General features: G+C 41.9%; 1 protein-coding gene across 1 annotated transcript in view; it reads left to right on the top strand.

Annotated features, from left to right (window-relative positions):
* Window positions 1-22,140, top strand: part of EDEM1 (ER degradation enhancing alpha-mannosidase like protein 1) — a 61,774-nt gene that overhangs the window by 26,168 nt on the left and 13,466 nt on the right. Inside the window, exons 2-9 of the mRNA XM_069206345.1 lie at window positions 3,422-3,494; window positions 12,979-13,082; window positions 13,566-13,737; window positions 14,807-14,990; window positions 15,164-15,338; window positions 15,758-15,878; window positions 17,570-17,740; window positions 20,304-20,377. Coding sequence (XP_069062446.1) covers window positions 3,422-3,494; window positions 12,979-13,082; window positions 13,566-13,737; window positions 14,807-14,990; window positions 15,164-15,338; window positions 15,758-15,878; window positions 17,570-17,740; window positions 20,304-20,377 — 1,074 coding nt within the window. The remainder of the gene's footprint in view (window positions 1-3,421; window positions 3,495-12,978; window positions 13,083-13,565; window positions 13,738-14,806; window positions 14,991-15,163; window positions 15,339-15,757; window positions 15,879-17,569; window positions 17,741-20,303; window positions 20,378-22,140) is intronic.

Raw genomic sequence — 22,140 nt, 5'->3', positions numbered from 1 at the left:
CTTGTGGGAGCCTCGATGTCGTAAATGTGGGTGAATTAGTGCTTGTCTCCGACACTTGCATTTATTTGAAGGTCTCTGTGGATCTCAACAAGGAAAACGTGGGCTTTAATCCTTGTGATGTCGTAAATTGAGCAGCTTCAAATTGAACAATGGTAACTTTTTTTTTTTTCTTACTGCCTGTGGTTAGTAGTAGAAAGATTCTCCAGGGACCGGTCATCAGTAATCAATGTTATTTTGTTTGCAAAGAAAATAGTCTGTCATTTCTTTTCAGCCTAATGCAGGTTGTGAAGGGGGTGGTACATGTATACTTTGCAAAAAACGACGAGGGTTAAGGATTTCGCCAAAAAAGAACACTCACAACCGATGTGAACTGCTCCCAGAGCATAACCTTTGCAGCCTTTAGTCCAAAGTCTGGAAATCTACAAAAGACTGACTGCTGAAGTTCTCTTTTTCTAAAAGGGGTTGTGATATCTAAGACTTCAAAATCTCTTTAAAATATACAAAGCAATACTCGTAGCCTTTGTTTCTCAAGTATATAGGATGTGTGTAACTTAGCAGGTTTCTTTGGTGCCTATAAATATTTTATTGTGTCTGTTTTTATCAGATACAGACACCTGTTGACTGGGGCTGACACTTCCGCCTATTTCAGGGCATCGCAAGATTGGTGACGTCATAGCTAGTTGGAGTGACTGCTTTTCTCTTGATCACATGTATACATCTGCCTAAGAAGAAGTGCGTGTCTCTGACGGGCCTGGTGACCAAACACTTTTTTTTCTCTTCCTTCTTTTTTTTTTGTCACTCATGTATGTTTAAACTATGACTTCAGATTTCAGTAATTCAAAGGTAATGGTAGCTTTTCTTTGTCCCAGTAGTATCCTGTTTTCCCATTATGTGCATCAACATTAAAAAGATTTCTCTACCTTTTCTAAGTACACATACCGCAGAGGAAGTACCTATGCTGTTCTATTAAAATAACACAGTGCCACAGTCCTGAACTGAATGACAGGTCCAGTGCTAAACTGCTTCTGAAAAGAGGAACTGGCCCTGCCGTCCAATTATGGTTTTCATCCATGTTTTGGACAAAAAAGCAAAAAACATGTTTTTTTTAAGTGGCTCTAAGGATGTTTTACTATTCTTGGAACAGACAGTCTTTTCTCCCAGGATATGGCACTATAGATAACGTCTTGACAATTTCATTTTTAGGTTTCACCTACACATCGCTTGTACTATGCTTGCGAAGTCTTATGTTACTAAAAAAAAAAAAAAAAAAAAAATCCTTAAATGGACTTAGAACCCGCTGCTACTTTGCCCCTTACGTACCCGAACTTAGATCCAACATTGCTTGAACTTACTTGCTTTTTATTGCACTTCCTGGTCTTATGCTCTGCTTTTGCCATGGCATGGAACGTGGCCGAAGTACATCTTCTGTTTTTTTGTGATTGATTACTTGTTAGTGTTTGTACGTAAAAAAGATGATCTGAACGCAAGTCAATTGGTGTTGAAATGTGTGTAAACATGTCGGCCATCTTGCAATGGATTGTCAATTGCGGGTGTAAAGCAAGCAGCGAGTGGGCTCATTATGTTTTTCATTACTCAGTAATTCCATTTCTGATGAATAATAGTTGTAAATATTAAAATTATTTGTGTATTAATTTCTTAACCCCTTCTGTGCCCAGGACGTAACCATTACGTCCTGGGCACAGAGCCCAGAGGGAGCGCTAGCGCTCCCTCTGTGGGGTTCCCCCCCCAGCCCCCCAAGGCAGGGATGGAAGGGTAAGCCCTTCCACCCCTGACACCCCCACCCCCGTGACATCAGCGTGCGATCGCACGCTGATTGTCACAGGGCCTCCTCCCATCGCGCTGGAAGCTGAGGAAGAGATATGCTTTGCATTTCTCTTCTGATCACGTGAGGGAGGCCCAGAGAGGCTTCTAAGGGAAGGAAATGTATTTCCTTCCTTTTGAAGTCTCTCTGAGCGTTTTAAAAGCCAGATTGCAAAACAATCTGGCTTTTGAAACGCCCACCAGACACCAGGGATTTATTTTTTTAAAAAAAATGAAACTGGCATGAGGGAGCCACCCCTTGGGCAAGGGTTGCTCCCAGGGGGGGGGCATTTTTTTTTTTTAAGGCCTTTTCTGCCAGAATTGTGTTGGAAGAATTGGGTTTTCTGATTCAAGTCTACCTGTTCTTGAAAGCTGGGAAGCTGGTGATTTTAGCAACGCAAACCCTTTGTTGATGCCATTTTCAGGGTGAAAAAAAACCACAAGCCTTCTTCTGCAGCCCTTTTTCCCATTTTTTTTAAAACAACAACATTTTCTACTGTATTTTGGCTAATTTCTTGGCCTCCTTTTGGGGAACCCACAAAGTCTGGGTACCTCTACAATCCCTAGGATGTTGGAAAAAAAGGACGCACATTTGGCGTGGGTAGTTTATGTGAACAAAAAGTTATGAGGGCCTAAGCCCGAACTTCCCCAAATAGCCAAAAAAAGGCTCGGCACAGAAGGGGAAAAAGGCCTGGCAGCGAAGGGGTTAAATTACCCCTCACTCATTTTTAAAGAAAAGTCATTTGTATAATTGAGCAACTTTTTTTTTTTTACGGAGTGGACAGTGTGTTATTATGGAAGAAACCAATGGCGTATGCTTTACCCATACAACTGTTGGTCTCTGTATGGTCACTAACTACACAGGGGCAATTGTGTGAGATTTATTTTTTAAATTGCCACCTTAGTATCATCAATGTAAAGCCCATGAATTTGACATGGGTACATATTACACCCCATTATTCTGTTACTATACTGCGGACATGGGGGTTGCTCAATTGAAAGTGATCCTTAATGAGGATCAGATCGTATACAAATTGTACAATAAACTGATGACGTTTCAATAATGGACTGGAGTGAGGTATGTATTCTGAGGGTTCTGAAGGAACACTATGTAATTGAGCTGTGTGCTAATGTTAATGATTGTCAGCTCAACAACTGTTTTTTCGAGTTTCTTTATTTGAGGAGTCTGCTACTCTTGAATAATGGTTTTATAAGTTGAGATTTTGGATAAATTGTTATGTTAGTATATAGAAATTACTTTTATGGTCTGAATTCATCTTACAGTTATGTAAACGTGATTATCATGAGAAATTCAAACGTCTATATTTAAATGCAGAGTCTAAACTTTTGGTTCTCAATTTAAGCTTTTGTAACCTTGTACTATTAGAGTTTGCTCATAACTGCTCGCAGCACACACCTTTCTGTATGAATGTGTGTTGCTCATTTAAAGCCCTCTTTTGCTTAAACCACAATTGTTTCTCAGAACAGATTACAGCTAGAAGCCCTTCGGTGAATCCTGCACGTTTATACAGCTGTCATTTGAATGAGTCTTGTAGGCAGAGCCACCTTGTACTTAACATTTTTACTGTGTTTGTTTCAGCTCTAACCTTAACATAAATGATGTCCTTGGGAACTATTCCTTAACTCTCATTGATGCCTTGGACACACTGGCGGTGAGTTGATCTGCACATACTTCAACAAAAGTTAACAATGACGGCTTTCCCTTCTGCAGTCCAATGAGAAGTGAGAGATGCAAACCAAGACTCGGATATGTTAATCCAGCTTTATTTTTCCAATCCCAAATGTCTTGGTTTCTCTCCTGCTGTGTAAGGTTGTTTTCCTACAACTGTGCACTGCTTTCAGTGCTGTCTGGGTTTTTCTGTAGCTTGCTTGCTTTGAAAATGTTATGCTGGTGTACAGATGGCAAAATGTGTGCAATTCAGTATAGATGGAATCATGCCACTCTTCATATTTAGGACCAGGGTAGTCTAAATTGAATTTTGTACCTAAGTCTCCAATTGACCACGTGTGCTTCTTTTCTCAACAGTCTACTAAAGGTTACTTACTGCACCTACTACAAGGCATGTAGTATGATGAAGGGTGCAACATTGAATGAATATTGTTTTGGGGCTGGACAATCTAGCTTTTTTTCGATTGGTGTAATATCAGGAATAGGACTGTGCACAGGGTGAGTTATGGCGTAGAAAATGGGTGAAATGTGTATTATATAGAGGGAAAGATTTATTTTCCAATTCTTTGTACACTTTTACTACACTGAGACTGTCTCAGTCACCACCAGTTTGCTGTGCTCTGCACCCTTGTTGAAGACATTTGCCTTATGCATTGATTTGAAAGCTTAAACACTCGGCAGGAGAAGGCCACGCTTCTCGGCTTTTCATTGTATGAGTTTTTAGTCTCATTGCCAAAGATGCTGTAAGAGGTATTGATGCGCTGGAGATCTTAATCTGTTAGAGATTATGTTGTGCATGAGAGGATTGCATTGTAGATGAAGTAGTAGGACTTGATGGATGTGAGCACGCCAAAGGTAGCCAGTGTAGTTCAGAGAGTAATTCTGGTGAACCTGCCCTAGAAGGACCTCAGGGTGAAGAACACTCCTTGAAGGAGTCTGTCTACCCAATAGATTGCCACTGTCTTCTTTAGAGACTGGTTCCATGCCTTAACAGCAGTTCTGAAATCAGTTTTTAGTGTTGCGACCTTTATTATGTGGAGCTTATTTAACTATTTCCAGGTGTATTTAGTTGTGTGCGATGTGTCCTTGATGCGAAATTTGCATCTGTCAAAACCCAAGGATTCAGCATGTTCTGCAGGTTTTAGAGTGTAACATTCCAAACTTATTTTTTAGAGTATTTTTCAAAATAAGAGGGTGGAGATATGGCATACACCCACCCCATATAAATGGGGCCAAAGTTGTTCTGCCCACCAGTGGGCACATGGGGCAATTACCCCCGATCCACACCCTGGGGGGCAGAAAGTCTACTAGATGCCATGGAATAAAAAAAATAATAATAATAATAAATACTGGAGTGGTGGCTACCAACCAGTATGGGCCTGGTTATGCCCCCACCCCAACTGAAGGGGGTAACAGTCTTTCAGCTCCCTCCCGCACACTAAAACATCTTATCCCACGGCAAGCAAGAGGACATTTGATTATTTTGGGTTTCAGTTTTACATTTGGGCAATGAGAGCATGGTAACTCTCAAAATCCTCCCACTAGGAATGGTGAGGGCTGCACTTTTTTGGCTTTGGGACGCTGCCATGTAGAAAAATCCACAAGACCTAGACACATCTGAACACTAAACATGGGTGCTTCACGTGCACCCGCATCATTTTCTTACCCACACTGCCCTGCAATCCTCCAACTTTGCTGGAAATCACACATTTTCCCCACATTTTTGTGATGGAACCTTCCGGAATCTGCAGGAATCCACAAAATTCCTACCACCCAACATTGTCTCATCTATACCGATAACAATTCTGCTGCACTTCTCAGCCTAAAAATGTTTTTCTTTTCAAACTGCCTTTTTGGACACGCTTTGGTTCCCCCCTCAATTTCGACATGTTTTTGGCTCTTCCCTGTCACAGGCACTTGGCCCACCTAAACAAGTGAGGTATAATTTTTATCGGGAGACTGAGTGGAACGTTATGTGGTAGGAAATTTTGCCCGGTGCGGTGATCCCAAACAGAAATGTGGGGAAAAACTGATTTTTGTTTTTTTAGCTAAATTTGAGGTTTGCTGAGGATTCTGGGTAAGAATACACTGGGGATCCATGCAAGTCACACCTCCCTGGACTTCCTCGGGTGTCTAGTTTTCAGAAATGTCTGGGTTAGGTAGGTTTCCCTAAATGGCAGCAAGGCCCAGGACCAAAAACGCAGGTGCCCCTTTGCAAAAACAGGTAGTTTAGTATTTGATCATTTTGATGTGTCCAGATAGTGTTCTGGGGCATTTCCTTTCACGAGCAGTAGGCCTAACCTCACAAGTGAGGTACAGTTTTTAGCGGGAGATGTGGGGGAATGCTGGGTGAAAGGGAATTTGTGGCTCCTCTCAGATGCCAGAACTTTCTGGCACTGAAATGAGAGGAAAAAGGGTTTTTTCTTTTGCCAAAGTTTGAGGTTTGCAAAGGATTCTGGGTAACAGAACCTGGTGAGAGCCCCACATGTCACCCCATCTTGGATTCCCCTAGGTGTTTAGTTTAAAAAAATGTACAGGTTTGCTAGGTTTCTCTAGTTACCCGCTTAGCTAGAGGCCAAAATCCACAGCTAGGCACTTTGCAAAAAAACAGCTCTGTTTTGTTTGGGAAAATGTGATGTCTACATTGTGTTTTGGGGCATTTCCTGTTGCGGGGGTTAGGCCTATCCACACAAGTGAGGTACCATTTTTATCAGGAGACTTGGGGGGAACGCTGGGTGGAAGGAAATTTGTGGCTCCTCTCAGATTCTGGAACTTTCTATCACTGAAATGAGAGGAAAAAGTGTTTTATTTGGCCAAATTTTGAGGTTTTGAAAGGATTCTGGGTAACAGAACCTGATGAGAGCCCCATAAGTCACCTCATCTTGGATTCCCCTAGTTGTCTAGTTTTCAAAAGTATGCAGGTTTGGTAGGTTTCCCTAGGTGCCGGTTGAGCTAGAGGCCAAAATCTACAGCTAGGCATTTTGCAAAAAACATGTCAGATTTCAATGTAAAAATGTGATGTGTCCATGTTGTGTTTCCTGTCCCGAGCATTAGGCCTACCCACACAAGTGAGGTACCATTTTTACCGGGAGACCTAGAACACAGAATAGCACAACAAGTGTTATTGCCCCTTGTCTTTCTCTACTTTTTTTCTTTTTCAAATATAAGAGAGTGTGTAAAAAAGACTTCTATTTGAGAAATGCCTTGTAATTCACATGCTAGAATGGGCATCTGGGAATTCAGATATGTGCAAATAAGCACTGATTCTCAACACCTTATCTTGTTCCCATTTTGGAAATATAAAGGTTTTCTTGATACCTATTTTTTACTCCTCATATTTCAGTAAATGAATTACTGTATACCCGGTATAGAATGAAAACCCACTGCAAGGTGCCGCTCATTTATTGGCTCTGGGTACCTAGGGTTCTTGATGAAACCTTCAAGCCCTATATATCCCCACAACCTGAAGAGTCCAGCAGACGTAACGGTATATTGCTTTAAACAATCTGACATCACAGGAAAAAGTCAAAATAAATCGTGGAGAAAAATGGCTGTTTTGTTCACCTCAATTTCACTTTTTTCTTTTTTTTTCAGCTGTTATTTTCTGTAGGAAACCCTTGTAGGATCTGCACAAATTACCCATTGCTGAATTCAGAATTTTGTCTACTTTTCAGAAATGTTTAGCTTTCTGGGATCCAGCATTGGTTTCACACGCATTTCTGTCACTAACTGGAAGGAGACTGAAAGCACAAAAAATAGTAAAAATGGGGTATGTCCCAGTAAAATGGCAAAATTCTGTTGAAAAATGTGTTTTTCTGATTCAAGTCTGTCTGTTCCTGAAAGCTGGGAAGAGGGTGATTTTAGCACCACAAGCCCTTTGCTGATGCCATTTTCAGGGAAAAAAACACAAGCCTTCTTCTGCAGCCCTTTCCCCATTTTTTGTTTTTTAAACAAATTTTTCTCTGTATTTTGGCTAATTTCTTGGTCTCCTTCAGGGCAACCTACAAACACTGGGTTCCTCTAGAATCCATAGGATGTTGGAAAAAAAGGACACAAATTTGGCGTGGGTAGCTTATGTGGACAAAAAGTTATGAGGGCCTGAGCGCAAATTGCCCCAAATAGCCAATAAAAGGCCTGGCAGCGAAGGGGTTAAATATTGATGTAATGACCTAAAGATACCTTCAGGTTAAACATCGTGTTGTATACCTACTTGTTAGTGTTGAAGTGCTTCTTCACCAATAGAACTCCAGGGCCTTCAGATAGTAGCTGAAGCTCACTGGCAAATGGATGGAGCATAGAATTATTCAGGTGTGTTTAGATTCGGAAATGATCATATGGGTGAGTTGGGCTCCTATTATGTTAAGCTGAGAATTTAGCAGGATGAAGCTCTTTCTGGAGGATTTGGTGGTAGACTGTGAAGAAAACCACAGAGAGAACCACTTAAATAATTGTAGCTTCAGTGTTGTATTTGGGTATGATCCCAAACTGAGAGTCCTGAAATAGGTAATTGCTTTTGATTTTCTCATGCAGCTGGTGAATAATCATATTTGACAATCTTTTCTATAAAAGATAAGTGGCTGATCAGGGAATTGGCAATATGCCAAGGTTCAAGGAGGGATTATTCACGAAGGGCGAGTCCTACTGATTCGCAAAGACGCTAGAAGGTGTCTTAGGCGATGAAAACACTGATCACAATTAACATTGGCATGAGGGCCTTACCAGCAGTGCCTTTCACTATCAATGCTGAGATGATGCACTCTTCTTGTATTATAAGATGTCCTTAGTGAGTGTAAGAGGATTGACAAGTAATTGGCAAATAGGGTGTTGAAAGTGATGCATATGATGCAGTGCATCAATACAATAAAAACCTGGTGCGTTTCCGTTTTCTATGTGCTGGAGCATTTTGCCAGACTTCTTTGAATAACATGTTGACCGCAGCACATTGCATCTTCGAATGTGTGAGTGGTGGCTTCATAATGAAATGTATGTACATTGTTTAATGTCCTTGAAGAGCGCTCTAGGAGGAAACCTAGAGTGGCAGCAAAAATTATATATCATCTTATTGAGGAGAAAGGATTGGGGTTCAACCACACAATCCCTCGGATGCATATATGGAAGACTCCTTGGTTACCTAGGAGGTACAGATAACTAAGCAATTACTCATTGCCAGTATCTAGAGCTACTTTGGTGACTTGAGACACTGCTGTGATTAGGAGATGACTCCCATCACCCATTACACCTATAATTGGCATTGCAGATTTTACCCTAACATTAAAAAGAGGAGAGTTTGCTGCATGGGAGCAGGCAATTCTTAAAAGGATTGGAGATTTGTAGGAATGCGAAGAAATAATGACCTTTGAATAAGTTAAGGCTGACTGTTGAGCTCCAGAGTGGGAGAGGCGTTGATACTTTAAAATCTGGCGCTGGGTTACTCCCTGCAAATTTAAGGCATGGGCCAGTAACCTCCCGCTGCCCTTTGAAATGTGGCTGATCATGAAATCAAGAGTGGCCAATATTATCTGAAATTTATAAACTTTTAACAAACAACCTAGTAATTGAGAATGCTCCCAGGAAGAAGAGCTGGGAGGAAAAGCTGGAGAGAAAATTGACACTTAAAAGATGGACTCGATCTATCAGAGGGTGAAGGTAACTGTCTCAAGCACTGTCCTTAAAGTGACATTTAAAAAAAATTGCTTCATACCACTACTGTACTCCAGGGAGAATACATATCTACAGAGTTTGTTCAAACACAGTGTGTTGAAGGGCTGACTAGGGAACAATGCACTCCTCTATCTGCTGTGGGGCTGCCCAAACTCACAAAATACTTGCAAGACCTCTTGGATGATATTGATTCTATGTCCAAGGGCAACATCCACAAATACCCAAGCATACATAACACTCATTTTAGCCGACCGGCTCACGTTCTGCTGCTTTCCCTAGGAGGACAGATCATCACAATGTTGTTATGCTGGGTGAAGGAGGTTACACTGGAGCGCAGGGAACAGACAGCACACCCGATCTTAGAGCTTGGCTACACATGATTTGAGAGGTGATTGGATTGGGTAAGAGAATTTGAGTCCTCTTTGGAACCATGCTTGGTTAACTTGCAATAAGAAGAAATGTTCTATAAAATACTTTGAAGTCATGCATTAATCGGTTGACCCTTTTGTGTGTTATTATATAAGCTCTTTTAAAGAGTACATCTAACATAAACTTAACCTTGTAAATTTGCGCTGCTCAAGCATAGCCAAAGACAGGTAACCTATTATGGGAGACCAGTGTGAGATTCAGCAAATTTTTTAATTTCTTTTACGCTGTGGTAAACGTGACCTAAAAGATTAGGTTGTTCAGCGTTTCCTTTCATGTGCCTAGACTAATCTATCCATTCTCATCGTTGAATATTTGCCTGGAGGAAATGACCTTCAGTGCAGAGTTCATTTTGTTTTGTATTGATGCACGAATCAACAACACAACATGTATGGGTAATACTGTTAACAGGCTAATCTGGCCGGTTCAGCTGGTCATCAGATCACTAACGTGGTGATGTAATTATTGGCATGGGGTGTGGTAGTGATGGCCATCTGCTTAATAAAGGGTAGGGTTGTTCGTCTTATGAAATAGGTGGTCTCACACACATTATAGTGTCATGGTTCATCATTTGACCACCTATCCCCACCCAGGTGAGATGATACCACCTGGGCGGACTCAACCTCGTTGTTAAAAGAACTCTGAGGAAGTGCTAACATTAATCTTTCTGGATAAAGAGGGGATCCAGTTGAGTGAGAATATAAGCTAAAATTACCTAACAAATCACTGGTGTATCCTATTCTTTTAATGACTGTGTTTGTTGGCAAGATTAAAAACAATTGGAACACTCTTGAATATAATGGTTCAAGGTGTTGTCTAAATCTATATGGGCAACATGTTTCTGACCTCTCCTATAGCGAAACTGGTCTGGCTCCCTCCTATGTCTGGGGGTGGCAGGCTAAGCTGCAAATTCATCAAATTCGTTGAAATGCACACTAGGCCTACCTGATTGAGAAATTCAGTTAAGGAAGGCCCTATAATGGAAGGGTAATTAGCCCCAGGTCTGGGATGGGGGGGTGAGGGTGCCCCTTGTGTTCACACTTACTCCAAAGGTGGCAATCAATATAGTAACCTAGACGTGTCCCGTCCCGGCCGCTTGTGAAGCATTTCAGCTGCTTTTACTCAACATGTCAAGAGAGCTCCGGTGCTCAGTTGAGTGATCTCCTTCCATGTTGAATATTTAATGTGCACATCATATATATGTATGTCCTTATAGCATCTCTGTGACCCAATTGTTTTTCTTTTATCTTGGTCTGGAAATAAAGACTTTAATTCAGGATTTTTTGAGGCATCCATGTTGGGTTCCCCAAATAACCCTTGCTTTTAGCAATCTGTGTATCATGGATGCGGGGGAAAAAGCAAGATTTTCCAACTGTAGATTTCTCAACTGTTGTCAATAACACAATTTCATCATTTCTGAACATTGAAATCTTCCACAGTGCTGCAATGATGGCTTCTGCCATTCTAATATGGGCCATTCATTATATCCGAATACAGAACTATCTCTTTCGTTTGTAGACCTGTGTTTGTACTCTCCCACAAATGTTTATTGTAGTAGTGTAGTTGGTAAAGCACATGACCTTTGACAGTCTAGTGTTTGTGCTGTGGCAAGAAAGAAGATCAGTGGCAGTTGAAATTGGGAGTATTCTGCCCTCTTGAAAATGCTGAAGGGTTTCATCTTCTGATTAGTTGGTGCCTCCTTTTGACCAATTTAAGCCCTTATGTGCAGATTATGTGACCTTCACGTCTTCCGCACAAACTTTATAATGTGGAGGACAGAAAGTTCACATCCTCCCACAAGCAGTCTTCACTGATCAAGCTGCCACCCCAGCAGGGAGTGGAGTCTCCCACTTCGCCCTGATGTCACATGAATTATTTCCAAAAGCCCCTGTCATCCTTCTTCTTCAGGTAAGAGCAACTTTGTTTGTGGGCACAACTCAACCCCTAAGATAGGAGCCATTGGAAAGAGGAACCTCTTCCCCTTTCTGTTGGCACGTTTACCAAATTGATCTCTGCTCAGTGATTGTGGCTGAAGGGTGCTTTCCAAGCAACGACCCGCACAATTGGACCACAAGTGAATTGAAGATGATGCTGTGCAGCCCCACAACATGCTCCCACCACACTGAGGAGACCATTCTGTCTAACCCATCCCATTTCCTTGTGGTGAGTTGTCAGCAGTATACCCCTCAATCTTCTCACTCCATGAGATCAGAAAGCCATCTTGTATATCAAAGATTATTTTGTTTATGATAATAGTGTAAGGGCTCCAGCCTTTGCTGACAATGTGCTGCACCTCCCCTACGCACCACACTCAAGGGACTTGTACAGCATTTCTGTCCTCCTGGAGGAGGGTAGACTCTGGGCTTAACCCCAGTCTGCCTATCCAAGAGGTCCGTTAGGCCACTAGTGACCAGTGACCATTTTTTATTGTTTTTGGTATAAATGTATAGGGCACGCCTGCCATCTTTGAACTAGGTAGCATCCCTCACCTATCTCCACTTCCCTGAGACCCACACCTGTTACGAGGGTGTGGCAGATTGGAGGGTTTACTTGCAATTTGCCCACCATGGAGGGAGTGAGGGAGTTGTGGTCAATAAAGCGTAGTAATACTTAAGAGAATATATATATATATATATATATATATATATATATATATATATATATATATATATATATATATATATATTTTTTTTTATTATTCTCAGTGGAGTGAAGCATTCGTGACATTTGTCTGTACCCTTGGACCCATAGGTTCTTTGATCCCCAATGGAAGTGGGACAGGTAGAAGGGCTACCCCAAACTTCCCTTCTCAGGTGGGCAGAAAACTCTACAGTAATCTGGAGCTTTATTAATGTTTTTGGTGTTAATAGGGTGTGGTCTGGCCCTTCTTGACATAGTACCGCACCTCCAAACAAAAGGGAGGGGGGGGGATGCATCCTTTGCCTATCTGCATAAGGTGATTGTGGGGGCAGATGGGTGCCCCCCAACCTGCATTTCCCCAAGGTTTCAGAAAGCTCACAAGAGCACCAAGGAATATTTTCTATGTATTTGTTTGTTCAAATAGTGTTACAAATGCTCATTCCTCAAGGGTGGTTATCGATTTCATGGTCATTTGGCACCTAGTGAGCCTCACAATCCCTGGTTGTTTCTGAAAGACAGGGATTCAGTGAAGTCCAGCCTGGTGTGGCGTGTGTGGATCACAGCATGTTGAGAGGGCTGAGTGACCGCAGAACCTTGGCCTGGATACTGCTTGGGGAAAAAAGTTCTTAACTGGTAACAATTTTGGTGGATTCCCAACAAACGTTTTGTCCAGGGAGTGGTGCTTTGAGTGAAAATATTAACTGTCCCAATGTTTGTGTTTTCTTTTGTTATTTCTTTAGGTGATGGGAAATTCTTCTGAGTTTCAGAAAGCTGTGAAGCTGGTGATTGAAACCGTCTCGTTTGACAAAGATTCAACTGTGCAAGTGTTTGAGGCAACTATACGGTATGTGGGAAAACTCAAGGTTATTAGTCACAAGTCATGCATTGCTTGGGAAAATTAGACTGTTCATAAGCATGAAATGCTAACTGTTACAATTCTATAGAGCGAGTATAAAGCTGTGCAAGAGAGGACTGGTATAAGAATTAGGGGGGTTGAAGAAAGACTCCATACTCAAAGATAAAGTTTGAAATCCAATCCTCAATGCTTACTAATTTGGCAACATTCTTTTTCCTTTAGGCCTTAGTTGAATAAACTGTTAATTTACTTCTTCAGGCAAACTGATTTGTAGGATGCATTTCTTTTCAACTATGTCTCAATTGCTTAGCTGGCATAGAGAGTGTTCTCTTCCCCCTTCCTTGTTAGTTTGAAGTTTCAAGCTACTGAAACAGGCATGTAAGAGCAAGTGGTCTCAAAGCTAGGTTTTGTTATGAATAAGATTATGGATTATTGGTTAAGGTCTGCAAATGCTGTTTTGTGTGTTAACAGGATTTTGGGCAGCCTGCTTTCTGCCCACATCATTATCACAGACTCAAGGCAACCATTTGGGAACATGACCATTAAGGACTATGATAATGAATTATTGCACATGGCGCATGACCTTGCAGTCCGACTCCTTCCAGCCTTTGAAAACACCAAGACTGGAATGCCGTACCCACGGGTGAGTGTGGCTCCAGCCGTACTAAAAAAAGGTTTGTGCAAGACGCCATATGCTTGGCCAAGATGATTATATTTTTTTTATTAGAGAGGAACCTATAATTACTCCAGTTACATGTTAATTACATTAGAAGGTTTATTTTGTGGGACAAGTATGGCATGGAGCTACTTACCAACTGCAATTTACTTGGACCTTCCCTTAGCTGTATTCATTTGTCACTCTGAAATTTGGTCAAGTGCATGTCTCTTGTGTGTATCTAAGACCTGATATTCCATTGATGAATGTGGCCTTTTAAAAGAAAGGACATGTGGTACTGACATGCAGTTTTTTTAGTTGGATCAGATTCTTTTTCCCTTCTTAAGCTGACATGGAAACAGTCAGGTACATCTACTTTTCATCCAATCCATCTGAAGGTTGTCAGATGTATTTGTTTATTAGGTCACTTTGGAATTTGTGTGTGGTGTTTGTCACATAAAGTTATATTTCTCTGCTGTTAGGTCTTGGTGAGAACAAAATGAAAGTTAGATCTATTTTCTGATATAAAACCACAATCTTAACTGCATGCATTACTTCTTTTCACAACACTGTACATGCTGTACTTTTTAAAGTGCTTGAGTGTTTTTTTAATAAATGGTGTGCCCTGTTATTGCTCACTTTTATCATGCAAAATACAAAACAGTGATGGATGGAATGCTTATATTAATCTCCGCCACTAATAATTACTAGCGGCCACATCCCAGTCCATCATTTTTGTTACCACAATGCCACCTCATGAATGACATTCTAGATATTATGTGAATTTCATACTGCATACAAATAATATTTAGAGATGGTTTTTTTTAAGGGGGAAAATTTAAGGAAGATGGTTGAAATTTTGATCTATACGTGGCTTGTGAGTGTAACTATTATTTTGTTTATAGTATAGGTTTAGAATATTTGGTTTTCCTTCTGGTTTGGTTTGCATGCTTGTTGTTAAAGAAATAAAAAAATTGCAACAATTCCTCTTGAACTTTTCTTTTGTCCGTGTTTCTCAATGGCCTCCAGTGGGTTCACATTTGTGTCACTCTTGCAGGTGAATCTGAAAACCGGGGTCCCGCCTGATAGCAACAATGAAACCTGCACTGCTGGAGCTGGGTCCCTACTGGTGGAATTTGGTATCCTCAGTCGCTTACTGGGGGACTCCACCTTCGAATGGGTTGCCCGTCGTGCAGTGCGAGCTCTCTGGAGCTTACGAAGCAATGATACTGGCTTATTAGGTAAGAAGTTAAAACATGCTTCCACGTTAATATGTGTGGATGTGGTAACAAAACCTGTATATTGGTGTGTGGCTTTTTTATTGTAAGATGTTGATTGAAGGTGCGTGGTGAGACCAATGTTTAAACTGACCTGTTTTGTATATAAAGTATCCTAAGCTTATGGTATTCTACAGGAAATGTTGTGAACATCCAGACTGGGCACTGGGTGGGGAAGCAGAGTGGTCTTGGAGCTGGGCTGGACTCTTTCTACGAGTACTTGTTGAAATCCTACATACTCTTTGGAGAAAAGGAAGATCTGGAGATGTTCAATGATGCCTACAAGAGTATTCAGAGCCACATGAGGAGAGGGTAAGCTACATCTGAGATCACTTAAAGAAGTGTGTGCGTTAAGGGAGGGCCTAGTTTTGGTGCAGAATTGTTGTCCTTGTTCTGTAATAATCTTCCTCCTCCAAAGTGCAGCTATCCAAAAGAGCAACCATTTCTACGCACCCGTAGAAGTGGAATGAAGAGTTCAATTTGATGTGCCTTTATAGAAAAGGAGGGAGGTTGAGTGGTGTATGCCACATTTTTGTGTGTGTGTGTATTTCTTGTATATATATATATATATATATATCTCCTGTTAACCACTATACACCTTTCTGTTCTCCATGCACCTTACATTTCCCAACCTACGCGCAAAATACTGCACTCACAGAATAGGAGTCCTTTGCACAGCATGTATTCTCACTTTTCAACTTGTATTTTCATAACTGTATTTACATTGGTAGGAGAGAATCCTGCAATGAAGGGGAAGGAGATCCCCCGCTCTACGTGAATGTGAATATGTTCAGCGGGCAGTTGATGAACACCTGGATTGATTCCCTACAGGCCTTCTTTCCTGGTCTCCAGGTTTGCTAATCCTCACCTTTGCCATTTGGTTCCGTTATGAAACATTTAGTACAGACATGCATATTTTTCCCTATCAATGTAATTTTTCTAAGAGGAGTAGTTGTAGAAGCCATGGAAATCTGTGTTCTGAAGGAATATCCTAAACACCAAGCAAACCATACTACTAAATGCTTATGCAGACTACATTCTTTTGATTTTTTTTTTCTTACACTCAAATTGAGAAACACAGATTTGAGAAAAATGTATCTTTTCAAGTAGCTCGACCGGGATCTCCAAATGTCTTAATTTCAAACCCACGCTACATCCTCAGTTTCAGTAGTATTGCTTTTTTCTATAAACTACGTTATTGATTATTTTTTTTCAGTGCAGGTGTCTATCAAGGTGTCATGTCCTGTGCCAGTGAGAAAGAAGAGGGAAAAATAAAAAAGTTTGAGTTGAATAGTTGAATTAATGTCTGCCACTTTCAGTCCATCATTTGTTTTCTCACTGTGCTACTTCAGGGAGTGAACCTTAAACTCTTCATCATTGCTCCAATAGGATCAGTGCATCCTGAACCACCAGGCCTCTTTCAGTGGGGACATTGGTGTGGCAGTTCGGTTTGCACCCATATATAGTGGGGCTGTTCAAAGACTAGTTTGCACATGGTCGGCCCTTGTCTGTAATTGAGCAGACCGATCAAAACACAGATGGACTGGAATGTGACCCAGGATGATTACAATAGGCTGAGATCATTTTAGACATTCGGGTCCTCATTTTTTGTGCTGTTCTAGCATTACTGAAGGAGCTTACAGCAGTTGTTTTCACCAAGGCACAACAGAAGTTTGTACAAGCCCATGTCCCCACTTCATAAAAGAAAGCACTGTTTTTTGGTCTTGCTGTTGCTTTCTGCTTTTGGTGCATCAGTGTAGAAATCAACTCTTTGTGTAGTTCATTTTCTGCTCTGCTTCAGTGTGTGTGACCCTCCAAGACAATTGAGTTTTGTTATAAAAGGCTCCAACCAGGACGGGTGGAGGTACAGAATTTAAATACATTTCTGGAGGTCCTCTGCCCTCCCCCTTAGGGACTTGGGTGAAGGGTGTGTCTGCACATATATTGAAACCTCATCCTCAACTTCAGTGTCTCTGTGGGTACTCGCAGCCATCTTTTGTCCCTCACTCACTATTATGCTGGTGTTGGTGAAGTCGGTGGGATCTGGCTGTACTCTGTGCTGACTGTTCGAGGGCTTCTGTTTGGTTCAGGGAAGGTGAGTTGATACAGGCCCTTTTTGCCCTTCACTTACGTTTAATTAATAGTGTGCACATGCACACACCTGGGTGTTATCCAGTCTATCTGGGGTCATGTCGCATGCAAATGTGGGTATGACCGCTTTTCATGGCATTGCTGCTACCTTTTTGTCCGCTGCAATAGTTATTACAGACTGGTCGCTGTAAAGATCTGCAACCTCTTCAGTAATACCAGTGCTTCAAGAGTTCTAATATTAGTGTGAATGCATGAAATTGGAATCCCTTTTAATACATTTTAGAAGTTTCTGATTGTGATCTTTGTAGCAATATGTTTAAAGCCAGTTCTAATTGACCAAAAACTGATTATGCACCATATGATCTTATCTTTCGCTTATGTGTGGCCGTTTTGTTTTTCAGTTGATGTACATCACAGAAATTAAGACTTCTTTCTGATGGCTTTTCTTCTAGGTTTTGAAAGGAGACATAGAAGATGCCATTTGCCTGCATGCTTTCTACTATGCCATTTGGAAGCGATATGGAGCGTTGCCAGAGAGGTATAACTGGCAGCTGCAGGCACCAGATGTTGCCTTTTACCCTCTGCGGCCCGAGCTAGTAGAATCGACTTATCTTCTGTATCAGGTACTAAACCAGTTCCTGTATTGAGAAGCCACCCATCTGTTGCATGATGTGCAGTCATTTTCTTCACCTGTGCCAAGAATTAATAGTGAACACAAATAACATGAATGTGATTAACTGAGGTACCAAAGGGCCCTACATCTTTTGGTGACATGTTCATGCTATTGACCTAATGGATATTTAAGGTGTAGTTCCATTAAATCAATATTCTGACTGCTTCACTCAATATTTTGGCCACTCTTTCATTCTAATCTGTTATTCAGTCTTCCTCCAGTTTTACAATTCAGAGTAAATATAAAAGGTTTGTGGACTCATTGAGAAAATCAAGTGTGTGCATGTACTAAAAATGCTGGTTATGTACCTACTAGATCTTTCATGTCTGTGGAGTGGCACCCAGCTTTTTATATAGTCATACCTGTAACTTTCCGGAACGTTAGTTTATTCTTACGTAGTCTGGTATAGAGTTCCAACGCCTATGTGCTGGCATGAGAAAGGTTGTTTTGTAGTCTGGATTTTGGTTTTCTTGACTTTTGGGATTTCAAGAATTAGATAAACTCGGTCTCTCGTATTTCGATAGCCACCTGTTTACTGTGCAGATAGGAAGGAAGAGTAATATGGATGGCTTTATGAATTCACTGCATGTCTGTACGGGCCACACCCACCACCTTTTCCCGACAAGAAGAGTCTGTCAGGCTGAACAATGGTCAGCGTGACACACACTCTTATTGTTCAGGTCAGGCAGCCAGGAGATAGACAAGCTCCAGGCTGCCTGAGCTGAACTTTGCCAGGCTTAGGATCTCACAGCCCTGGCAAAAGTACCTCAAGCCCCCTCCCGCTTGTGATGAGGGAAGCATTACTGATTGCCTCTGATATGAGCACTTCAGTTTTAAACCCTGAAATGCCCAGGAATGAGTGTCAATCGATGAGTGACATCTATTCACAGAGTGGGTTGGTGTCATCAGTTGCAGCTCACTGACCCCTTCCCATTTGTGACAAATGAGAGCGAGAGAGAGACACTCTCACTCTTCAACTATCCCTGCCTCTGCTTGTTGAAATGCAGTTCTACCTTAGATGGTTGTGAACTCTGTAAGGCATGAGTTTGTAACTTTTTGACTTCTGTGGACCCCCAATGAGGCATTAGTAGAATCCGGGGATCCTCACTGAATCATTGTAAGCTATGGACCCTTTGCCTAGGCAATTTCTATGATTTGAACACCAAAACCATGTGCAAAAAATATAAAAACAAGTATACATCAAACAAATGCTCAAATATTGAATTGTTTGTATAATTTGTAATCAAATATAGGAAAAGTTTCAATTTTGCTTCTTCATTTTTATGTACTTTTATTTATTTTATTAAAATTAGTAGTATTTAATTTTGTAGAGCAGTCTCTGACCTCCTGAGTAGGCCTCATGGACCCCCAGAGGTCCTCGGACCACAGGTTACAATCCATTGCTGTAGGGGGAATGGTCAGTTACCATTTGTTGAATAGGTGCTAGTGATTGGATGCAGTTTTGGTTAGATTGATGTGGTAATTTATGTACAGTGCAAGTGAAACCAAAGTTAGGAATGTAGTTAGAAGACCAGTTAGCTCAAGAGAATAAATTAAATCTTGGTAGGGTTAATTTTCAGGGGAAGTGATTGCATCCATTTTGTTAAATCACAGAGGAAGGACTTTAGAATTGTAAGCTTGTTAACTCATACACTCCGAGGTAAAGCTGGGTGTCGTCTTGCTTGAGGTTTCACGTAGAAGCTGGGTGTCGTCTGCATTTTGATGAATGGAAGTGAACTTGTCTTAAGGGATTGTTGCTTGAGGTTTCATGTAGAAGTTGAGTATATGAGGTGCAGAAATGGATCATTGCAGGACACCTTATTTCACTGAAGTTAGGGAGATTCATTTGAGTCAAGCTTCACAGAGTGAGATCTTGAAGAAAGGAAGGATTTAAACCAGCTCCATAGAGTTCCTCCTATTCCCACTCCAGAACTGAGGATCTAAAGGAGATAATTGTGGTCTATGGCCTCAAGCTTTTAATTGATTCTTAGGGTTACTGCCTTGACAATGGAAAACGTAGCCACTAGACCGTATGTCATTTCACTTATGCAGCTTTGAAGGTAAATTTGAATTGTACAGTCTAAGGTAGGTTTTTATTGTGCATTACAGATTCAACATATTGTTATTTTGAATCTGAGAGTGTGTGAAAAAGTGGATTAATGACTTCATTGCTTTTGCTCAAGGATGAATCCTGCTTACTACACGGCCTAAAAGTAGAATGAACTTCACACATTAAATTGTTTATCTAATTGATGCACTTTTTGGAACAATCATCTTTTGTATGGTTTTTCACTGCTAGAGGCTTGTTTTAAATATTTTATTTAGGACTCAATTGAAAGACCAGGCCTACCAGTCTTTCCTCTGTAATAAATTTGGGTTTCCAGTGTTCCTTGCATAAATCATGACTCTAAGTGGGACTGGTCTCAGCCACAGAGCTAGGCGAGATATGTTCTCTTTGCTGCAGCTTGGAATTAAACCACTCCTTCCACTGAAATGTGTTGTCTTCTCCTCAGGCTACAAAGAATCCCTTCTACCTTCACGTGGGTGTGGACATTCTGCAGAGCCTGGAGAAACACACAAAAGTGAAGTTAGTATTTAGGCTGTCTTTTCTCCTTTAATTGTTTAACATTTACACTTTTCCTCCGTGGCTAACCTGTATTGTGGGTTCTACAAGCTTATCTCTGATTTGCAGGAACTTGCTTTATATCATTCATAATCCTGAATATATTAGTTGACACGATTTACTTTTTCCAAGGCTGACTGTGGACAAACCTACTTCAAAGTGTTTCATGTAGGAGGTACAAAAACAGATGCAGCAGAGTAGGCACCCAGACACCTAGCCTGCCACTTGCCTGTGGCTTCCAGTTCCTGCTTGTCCATATACTGATCCAGTGACACCACGGCTGCCTGGGTTTTCCAGCCGGGTTTTCCCCACTCACCGTTCTTCTTGCCAACAGAAGCCCTGCCCACCCCAGGACCCACTTAATGCAGTCCACAGCGTGACCATGCAGCGGGTGTGCTGATGGGGCACCAAAAGGCAATCCTGTCTGTGCCTGGACCGTGCCCAGTGATGTGACTGCTTGTCCTCCCTCCCCCCCAAAGATTCCTTCGCTAAGCTCTAAATCCTGAACCTTGGATGCCCCAACAATCCCTGCCACCACACTGACCCACGCTCCACGTTAGGACCTTTCACCTGCACCCACTGCCACTTCATCTGCCACAGCGCACACACCAGCTCACGGACCATCCCCACCCCAAATGCATCACAGACACTACCTGAACAAAAACATCAATTCGCATGCACCCTTGCCGAATAAATGCTCACTATTCAAGCATTCCACCGAATTACAGGACCTCATTGCCACCCTTGCACATGACATCGTCTTCATCACCAAGACCTGGCTCAAACCCACATCGCCCCAGACTTTGTCACAACGTTCCCCGAAGGGTATAAAATCATTCATCATGCCCGCACCAACAAGCCAGGAGGAGGAACAGCCATCATCCACAAAGATACCATACAGTGCACCACCAACGGCAACACCACTACCACCCCGCAACACCACCACCCCTATGGAATATCTCAACTTCAAGCTCCACACAGATGACAAAACAACCATCAGAGGCACCCTCCATACCGATCTCCAGGCATGCACTTCATCTTCTGCAACTTCATCACAGACTTCATTGCACCCTTGGCCTTAGACTCCAAGGAGTCCATCTTCCTCTGCGTCCTAAATTTCCACATTGATGACTCCAACAACACCACACCTCCTCGACAGTATGAGCAACCTCAGATTGACCCAGACCATCCACAACTCTACACACACTGCAGGACCCACGCTAGACCCCAATTTCACCTCCAGCAACCTTGTGAAAAATACAGCCATGTCACAGAACTCACATGGACGATCACTCCATCGTCCACTTCAGGATCTCCAGCCCCTGCAGCTCCACCGCCAAGATGACCAGCGCCCCCTACCGAAGGTGGAGCACAATCTCACAAAGACGCCCTCAGCACTTCCAACTGCGCTACGGCCACCAACCTCGAGCAGGGAGTGAAAAACGTCTATGCCTGGCTCACCGATTGCGCCAACAGCATCGAATGGAACAACCAGAGAATATCCTCCAAAAAGGCCAGCTAGTACACCCAAGAACTCATAACAGAGAAGCAAGAGAGCAAACAGCTGGAGAGCAGATGGCGTGCCGACAAAGCAGCCTTCAAGACCTCTATCACTGCAAGGATCGAAACCAGTGCCAACAACATCAAGGAACCTTTCAACATTGCTACCTGACTGCCAGTGAAACAACATCAGACCCTCACAGGAGCTGTGCGAGAACCTCGCCCAC

This window comes from Pleurodeles waltl, chromosome 9, assembly GCF_031143425.1.
Source record: "Pleurodeles waltl isolate 20211129_DDA chromosome 9, aPleWal1.hap1.20221129, whole genome shotgun sequence".
NCBI classification, from domain to species: domain Eukaryota; kingdom Metazoa; phylum Chordata; class Amphibia; order Caudata; family Salamandridae; genus Pleurodeles; species Pleurodeles waltl.
This window is presented reverse-complemented; position numbering and strand designations above follow the sequence as displayed.